The sequence below is a fragment of the Cyprinodon variegatus genome, unplaced genomic scaffold (assembly GCF_000732505.1).
Source record: "Cyprinodon variegatus isolate N-32 unplaced genomic scaffold, C_variegatus-1.0 Scaffold111, whole genome shotgun sequence".
Taxonomy (NCBI): Eukaryota; Metazoa; Chordata; class Actinopteri; order Cyprinodontiformes; family Cyprinodontidae; genus Cyprinodon; species Cyprinodon variegatus.
Window position 1 is genome coordinate 564,137 of NW_015150564.1, and position 9,232 is coordinate 573,368.

The 9,232-nt window shown below is 37.8% G+C and overlaps 1 protein-coding gene across 1 annotated transcript in view; it reads left to right on the forward strand.

Moving 5' to 3' along the window:
* The first annotated feature begins 2,850 nt into the window (after window positions 1-2,850).
* Window positions 2,851-9,232, forward strand: part of LOC107084908 (retinal-specific ATP-binding cassette transporter-like) — a 57,032-nt gene continuing 50,650 nt past the window's right edge. The window contains exons 1-5 of the mRNA XM_015374968.1: window positions 2,851-2,957; window positions 3,294-3,406; window positions 3,748-3,841; window positions 3,952-4,093; window positions 7,233-7,372. Coding sequence (XP_015230454.1) covers window positions 3,341-3,406; window positions 3,748-3,841; window positions 3,952-4,093; window positions 7,233-7,372 — 442 coding nt within the window. The 5' untranslated portion in view covers window positions 2,851-2,957; window positions 3,294-3,340. The remainder of the gene's footprint in view (window positions 2,958-3,293; window positions 3,407-3,747; window positions 3,842-3,951; window positions 4,094-7,232; window positions 7,373-9,232) is intronic.

Here is a 9,232-nt window from a genome sequence, read left to right on the forward strand (position 1 = left end):
ACACCCTTTTGTAAGTTATTAAAATATATCTGACAAATTCTAACAAAGGCTTGGCTTTTTTTTCACATGAATCAAATTTTTTTTGTGTTGCTATCATTTGAAAACTGCTGGTTTTATTTAGCGGGTCACTTGGAATGTTCTTTTTCCACCTTTATTGTGGCTCTGTGCTGAACCTTAAAGGTATAGTGAAGGATGTTCTCTTTTTCATCATCTAAGTGGTCCTCCTAATTCTTAATCATTCTGGTGATATGTTTACGTAAGGCCGTCCTACGTGCTCGTTCTCATTTTCACTCACCGGTGGTGAGTCAGACATAGTGGAAAAATTGCAAATCTTCTTTTGGAAAGTAAGCTTGTATAAATTATGCAAACAGCAACTTTTAAAGAGCATGCATGAGGAGAAATGGGTTCGTGCATGGTCTCGCACATATATCCCTCTGGGGAGCAGGTATAGGGGGGTGCATGTGCAGGTCTTTTCAAATATTTACGAAAATCCTCCATTATACCTTTAAACTTTTGTCTTTTTTAATTGAAGGAGATTGCGGATATAAATAGGAACAAAAACATTTAAAGCAATAGAAAACAGTAACTCATAGGTGTATGTTAAGTCTTTTTATAGTTATGCTGAAGCTGCAAAAGGAGGGGAAGCCACCCAAGAACAATGGAAAGAGTGGAAGGTAAAAGTCCAGCAAAACATGCATCAGCAGCATTGAGAGGATTCTGAAGCTAACTTGAGCTAAAGTCAGTCCTTAAAAAAAACACCAAACACATGATTGATTGAAGTTCTGCTACTGCCATTGATCCACTTCTAAACCAGAGAGATTGCAAGCACTAGAATACAATAGAAGCATTTTTATTGTCCCAGAGTGGCAAACGAAGTAATACTAAAACATCTCTAAGTTAAGCTGGGTAGCACAAAGAAAAGCATCTCAGAAAAAAGTACAATAAAAAAAGAGGAAAAGCATGAGAGCAAGTAAGGTAGGTCACCTGGGGTTAGACAAGAAAAAGGACTAAAATCCTCGCTCGTATAGATTTCATTTCATGGAGTTAGAATAACAATAAGATAAATTAATCAACACCAACATAATATATTCTTCATGAACTCTTAAATTAAAAAATAATTAAAAGATGGATACGATTTTTGTGGATGGTCTTATGTAAAAAAAAAATGGCATTCTTTGTACCAAAGGGTCTACAGCTTAAATGTGTTGCCCTTGTGTGACTGGTTAAGACAACAAATTACAAATGACAAACTCTAAATCCTATTTTTCAGTAGAAATACCTGCCTGATGCACCTAATAATAACCTAAAAGATATAAACACAACCCTTCTAAACCTTCCACCTGGTAGTTTGGCCGACAAACTTAGATTTTGTTTTGTATACACGTGCTAACAAAAATAAATTTCATTTAGATCAGCTCTCTAGACCAGAGGTCTTCAACAGGGGGTCCGCGACCCCTAGGGGGTCCGCGGAGGTACTTCATGGGGGTCGCGAAAGTCTTGGTTGATTACTTTTTTTATATTCCCTCCTGCAATTTTTTGCACTAATTAAAATTACTTTAAATACACATTAACATGAATCCAACCGACTGTAGTAAACAGATAAATGAAAGCAGAAGATGTCTTTCAGTCATCAATGCACACATTCAGCAACACACTGGAGCTCTTTCAAGCTGGACACCATTTCATTCACAACACCTGTCCCATCAACCAGGAATCAGAAATACTTTAATAATCCCAGGGAGAAATGACTTTCGTTACATGACTCCATCTGTAATAGAGTGACTATAGGACCAGTTTGATATAACACAATTTCATACAATATATATAATTAGGGGGTCCCCGCTCCATCTCGCAATCAGTTTGGGGGTCCTTGGCCTCGAAAACGTTGAAGACCCCTGCTCTAGACTATTTCAATTTTCAAAGTGCAGCCTTGATAAGCTAAGCAGCAGTGATGTAAACATATGACTGTATAGTTATAGTTCTAACATTTAGGTTGTTTTTTTTAATAACCCATTTTACAAAACATTTAGCAGTCTAATGACAGTGGGGAAGAAACCATCCTGGAATCTGCTGGACCTGCATCCAATGCTTCGAAGGCTCTTCCCAGAGGGCAGCAGGGAGAACAGTCCATGGTGGGGGTGTGAGGGGTCATTTTTGATGTTACGGGCTCTGGACACGCAGTGCTGGGAGGAAATGAATTTTATGGAGGAGAGAGGATCCCCAATGATCTCTGCTGTTCTTACCACTCACTTTCTTCCAGTCTGAGGCGCTGCAGCCTCCACACCACACAGAGAGACAGATGGTCAGAACATATTCTATGGTGCTTCTGTAGAAAGTGGTGAGGATGCAACTATAAATGCCAAAAACAGTTGCATTATTTTTTCGGTGTGGGTGGGGGCAGGTGGGCTCTCCACATCCTCCCAAAAATATAAAGGCTAATTTTCATTTTCCATCAATTCTTGGCAACAAATCCGAAAAGACATAAAAAAAAAACAATACCTGCTTAACTTTCCCCCAAAAATATATGGAGGATGTTGAAAGCAAGATGACCCTGAAAGCCGCCAAAAAATCAACCCGAACCTCCTTAACGCCTCAGCAGAACCGTGTTTTTGGATCATCATGAGCTACAAACACATCTTTAACAAAAGAAACCACCATTCTCCATTGTCCTGCCATAACATGAAGCTTTACTACCTTTGCTCCTCAGTAACTTTAGCACCATAACAGTCATAAAGGCTTGGTTAGTTAAGGACATGAAGGTTTCTGCCAGTGGAAGAAGGAGGTTAGCCGTCTCTCCTATTGCTCAGAAAGTAGATTAAATCAATCCTCTTAACTATTCACGAGGTCTGGAAACGAGCTGCATTTGCAACAACAGGGAACACTAGAGAGAACATGAGCTCTAATGTTTTATTTTTTATTTCCTGGATGTCAATCTACAGCTAAAGATTTCCTCTGAGGTGAGTGGCATATTAGTGTAATGTATTTACTATAAACATTGTGGCTTAGTAACAGAAGTATTAAAGAAAAAAAAACTCGGTTCTTGTTGTATAAATATGCAACAGAGAAAACTTGCATAGAATCCTCCAATAGTATATTTATTTATATAAAAAGATCTGCAGCTTTTATTCTGACCATGAGTATTGAGTTCTTAACCCTTTTTTATGAGCTTCTGTTAGCTTTCACCCGGGTCTCTCTGCAGCTGAACAGGCAGACCTATCATGAGGATATGTGTCAGTAAAACAAAGCACTGCTCTTCCAAGAACAGCAGATCACTCTGGACTGGTTGAATACAGGTCCGCCAGGGCCAGAGCGTCCCCCGCGGGGGTGAATAGGAGGCACCATGGGGTCAGGAAGACAGGTCAGGCTCCTGCTGTGGAAGAACTGGACCATCCGCAGGCGGCAGAGGGTAACGTCTTCTCATCTGTGGTTCATCCACCACTGTTAGACCAGCAGAGTTGGGCAATCACTACATCGCAGTCCTAATTCAGATTCCGTAATGCCATCATGGTATCTGCTCTTATAACTGCTTTATTTTCAACAAATCTAATACTATTGTTATAAATATGTTAATGTTGCATGAAGGAGTGCCACACCCTGCTGAGTCTGAACAGGCATGAACGATTACTGGCCTTGTGCCAGACTATGATGAATTCTTCTCTTTAAGAAAAAGGTTATATGTGAGAATGCAGAAATGCTCTGAAAGCAGTCATTAAAATACACTTGTTTGTATGTGTGTGCGTGGATCAGATCCGGTTCTTCATGGAGATCGTGTGGCCCGTGATGCTGTTTATGGGACTGGTGTGGCTAAGGAGAGTCAACCCTCTCTACCGTCAACATGAATGTGAGCCAAGAGCAACTAGAGAGAACAAACTGTCACTTCTGCCCTGCAGGCATTCCTTTCTTTCCCAAATTTTCTATTACTGCTAAGAGATGGTATGTTTTGTCCTTCAGGCCACTTCCCTAACAAAGCCATGCCCTCCGCTGGTATCCTGCCGTGGATTCAGGGAATCTTCTGCAACGCCAACAACCCTTGCTTTCAGTACCCCACCCGTGGTGAATCTCCGGGTCTGGTGTCCAACTACAACAACTCCATGTAAGCCTCAAACAACTGCAGCAGAGTTTTAGTTAGATCAATCTTCTGGTGCCTCACAATTAAAAGATTTTATGCATTTAATTGCATGAAAAATAGAAATTAAAAAGATAGCCCAAGCTATGTCACTGCAAAAACTAAACTTAAAGTAATAATTTGTTAAAATAAGTGAATGGGTTCTTAATTTTAGCATTTAAGTAACCTTATCTGTGAGTGGAATTGATATTTTTGCCCATAAATAAGATGATTAGATTCCATACACTTTAAATAAAATAATGGAGTTGTTTTTATTTCTTTATTTTAACATAAATCTTCTTTTTCCATTACATATTGTCCTACTTGGAAGACCAAAGGAAGGGAAAATAAACTTATTTAAACAAAACCGACTTACTGATATTAATTATTTTGCTGTAAGTGCTTTGTAATATTTCAGTCTTTTCATCTTCCGAGTGGTTCTGAAATAGCTCTGTGCTTTAATTAGGCCATTCTATGCTTTAAAGTAAACCAGTCTGGAGTAGCTCAGAACCCCTAACAAGTTTTGTTCTCCAATGTTCCCATAAACTATAACCAGCTTCAGCTCAATGGAATGCAATTAAAAATACTGGTTAAAATATGTTCAAATATTAAATGTTTTATGAGGTTTTTATTTAAATGAGCTGTATATGTCGATGGCTTTAGACAGAAAGGATTTCCTGTAGAGATCTCTCTTGCACCAGATCTGGAGAGGCTTTAGAAATGCACTTGTCCTTGCTAGGGCCCATAATGATTGATGGAAGAGATGACTTGAATTTCCTCCTCCTCTCTCTTCACATTACTCCTGCTCAGCATCCTCTGCCCCTCCTTTTTAACTCAACTGGAACTTGCAAAAGTAGTTGAAGTAATATTTAAGCTTTGGAGTGTTGAAAAACTTAACTTGGTGATGTTGCTAGGGTTACGCATTGTAGCAAGTGTAAAAAAGTTAAATAATATTAAGCCGGGCAGCATCCAACACCAGAGATAAAAGAAAATCTGAAAAAGAAAACTTTTATCCACAAATGGAGGAAGTAAAGTGCCTTAACCTTTTATAGGCCACTCAGTGAAATTTTTTGAAAATCAAAATGTAAAGCCAATCAAAATGTAAAGCCAATAGTGTTATTGGAATCCAGGAAAACACCTTATTACCTTTGTAACATAAAAAAAATATGGATATTCTGATGGCAAAAATGACCTAATAACAAGAAAGACCAACTTGCCCAGATACATTAAGAAAAATAACTTCTTACAGGAAATTCATGAAAAACACTCAAAAAAGCATATTTTTTTTAATCCAACATAACATTAGAGGCATTAATACTGATACTGGCACTTACATTTTTTAGTTTGTAAACCTAATATAATTGTTATCTAGGCTTATTAACTTTTTCACTTTACTTTTAAACTTTTCAAATAGCTTTTTACCTTTTTACTTGACTTGTTAACTTTTTTTTTTACAACTTAATTTACAGTAGTATCTTTGCTGAATGCCTAGACGCAGGGGGGGGAATCCCTTTGTAAGGGGTATGCAAGTGATCAAATAAGGTAACTTGCCTTATAAAAGGTTAAAAGATCATATCAAAATCAAGCCAGCAGAGCCACTTCAATATTCAGTCATCTTAAAGTAGTGCAGTTCTAGGCAAGCTTCCCCTCTTCCTCCTAAAGATGGTGTAAATGAAGGTGAAAATATTCAGTGCTTCTTCCCCCCACACATTTATTGTAGCTTGGCCACTATGCATCCAGAGGCTCTAGTCCTGGTTTCATATCCATGTCTTTGGCCTTTTGCTTTATGTTTTCCCACGGCCACCCTTGCAATGCCCTGGCCACCCCAATGGCCACCCCACTCGCCAGTGCAAAAATGTAGTAGCATCAGTTTAGCATTTCATCCCATTATGCACAGCCAGCGACGTAACATTAAAAATCACACATTAAACCAAGATATGAGTGGGTGTTTACTTAAATCTTTATAATTTCTACAGGCAGGTTAACCACAATAATACCCTGCAAAAACGATCTAGAAATAAGTAAAAATGTCTTAAATTAACTGTATCAATTTGAGTGGGTAAATAAAATGGTTTGCCAATAAAATGAGTATTTCTATGCTTAAAATAAGATAATTAGATAATATGCACTTGAAAAAAAGACAATGCAATTACTTTTTTGCTATTTTAAATGTATATTCTCTTGTTCCATTGGCAAAGTGTTTCACTAACCTCCTCAATTCAAGAAAAATGCACTTATTTTAAGAAAGTTTCAGTTTGCAACCCCAAGATTTTTAGTGCTCCCATCTGGCCGCCCCTATGAAGCATTTCTGGAGGCACCACTGGCCCTAATAAAATCACAGCTTCATTCTTGTCACTCTCCCATAAAGACCAGATTTAGGGAGGAGATGTAATAGCTTCTTTGTTGAAAGATTCTCCTTAAGATCTTCCCAGCTCCTCTAGATTTAAGATGGCTCTCTTGCCTGCTTCTCAGATGAATAGTGTCCTTGTCTGGGCTGTCAGTTTAAATTGAAAGCCTAGACATTTTTGGGCTTTTGAGGTTTGCAGGTCTAATAGTATTTCTTAAGTATATTCCATTTCATAATCTACAGTGTGCAACAAGGATATACAGACATGCATTTTGCATTTGTTTATGGCAATAACACCAACATACAAAGAAAGAAGAGATGAACATTGGCCTATAGATATATGAAATTATTTGCTCTCTCAATCTCGAGACCTCCAAAAAACATTTAATTCATTTTAATTTTGTTTATTTATGCAGCACCAGTTTACGTTATCTCAAGGTACTTTACAGAGACAATATAAACAAGTCATACATACAGAGTGGGTAATAGTGTGTTAATATTGCAATTAAATCTCTTCATCTGAAGGCGATCAAATAATCTTTTAGGAGTAGCAACATAAAGAGGGGGAAGAATGCATATTCTGATCTAGGTTTTCCCAGTTTTATTTGCTAAAAGATGTACAAAACATATCAGCATTCCCTCTGCTTTATAGTTATGGTACTTTTGCCAATAACGTTTGTGGTTGCAACATTAAAAACTGACAAACTGCAAGATGTAGGAACATGTTTGGAGGGAACTGTGAATAAACAAACTCAGGAACATGACATTATTTTTCCACAGACTGGCCCGATTCTACTCGGATGCAGAAGAGCTCCTTTTCAGTGACCCGGACTTTCTGCAGGTCGGTCGTCTCTGGAGGGAACTGAACGCCATGAGCAACTTTATGAACACGCTGCGCACTCATCCTGAAAAGGTCTCAGGTCAGTGGTCCAGGCTTTCATCAACTTCCTGCAGAACCGTCTTAAAAGGATGCACGCGCAAGGTCCTTTAATCTGGGAGCCGCTTTATAGGAGCAGGTGGAAAATAGCTTCACTTGTGTTTAAAGCGGGAGTTTACACAAGTATTAATAGAGTTTACTCTGCGGTTACTGTTAACTTCTGGCAGAATGCATGCCTGTTTAAAGGCACCATTGAGATATATGAATGAGTTAATCTGATGGGATTTAGAAAGATAAAATCAGCATCTAATTTGAAGGTTCATCTGAGGCTCCCTACATCTTAGTTACTTTCTCATCAGTGTGTCTGGACAGTTTAACACCATTATATCACCCAGGCTTAAGACAGGTCCTGAAGTATAAGCTGCTTATTTTGCCACCAACGTGCTGTTTATTCATCGTCACATGTTCTCCTTCTCGTTCGTAAGAGAACACTGACATTGCATGGTTTTCTTCTTGAACAGCATATTGCTGACTGCTGTCTCAGGCTGTAATTTGAAAAACAGTTTCTGGAAGAATATTCATAGTGCTTAAACTGTTCTAGAATTTGAGGACAGGGTAACTTTGATCAGGAAACTTGAAACCTTGACATTTTCAATTGAAATTCGGTTTGGACTTTGACTAGACCATTATACATGAATGTAGATAACTCTTCATCGCTCTAGCTGTTGGGTTAGATTTCCTGTGCTCTTTGGAGGTTAAGTTCATTTTACTTTATTTATCTCCCAGAACCACTTTGGGCTTAACTTCATCCATCTTCACATTAACCACAAAAAGCTTTAATTTTCCCCATCTTCCATAAAGATAGTTTCTATAGATTGCACAAGTATTTGTTCTTGTAACAGTTGTCTACTTTAATAACTTGATAGTGTCTAAAGTAAATTGGTTGCACTGGGTTTTGTTTAGGCATATAAAAGTAAAAGTGGTCTAAATAAAAATGCATACAGGACAGTATTTTTTTTTTAGATTTTCATTGGTACACTTTTTTGGGGGGAAGGGGGTCCTGTTTTGCCAATATATCTCTGGGAATGGATGCAGCAGAGCTACATGATAGCCCTAAAGATTTGCTTTTACAAGCAGACCATTATGGTTGTTGCCATAAGTTTCCGCTTATGTGAAACTGATTTAGGGAATAAAATAGCATGCAACAGACACAGAGATTAAAAGGGAGGCAAGAAAGGGGAGAGCGGATAGAAATTAAGGGGAGATAGAAAGAGACAGAGACAGTAAAGGGGGAGGAGATAATTCATAGACGTAATCTGATCAAAATAATTTTTTCCTATAACACACTGTATTTTATACTGACATATACTGTAACCCAAAACAAATACTTTGAAGTTTGTGGATGTAACAGGAAAATATGTAAAAACTATTGTTTTTGTAGTTGTAATCACATTGTACTGATTAGTTTTTTATGTAATTCACCCAGCAAACCAATGATTGCCATGGTCCTGACACTGGTGAAAAACTCATCAGACCAAGAGATTTAACTCCAACTACCTGACCTTTATACTGTACCTGTGAAGCCAAGTGAATCACTGATTCATGAATTTTAAACCAGCATATCATCAGTAGTTTTTTCTATTTCTCGTTAAAAAGTTTCAAATTGTGATCACAAAACTAAATTCGTTAAATGGAAACATTGCGGTTTGGAAAAAAATGGATGCTTTCCAATAAAACTGTTTTATGCTTCGATGAAGTGGGGTTTTGGATGTATAAAAATTCTTATATTCCCAAAACTGTGATGGAAAACATTTATTTTTTTTGCATCACATGAGTCACTTGATCTAGCCTGACGTAGTCCTACTCAATTCTAGTCAGAATATGAGTCTGATACTGCTCCATA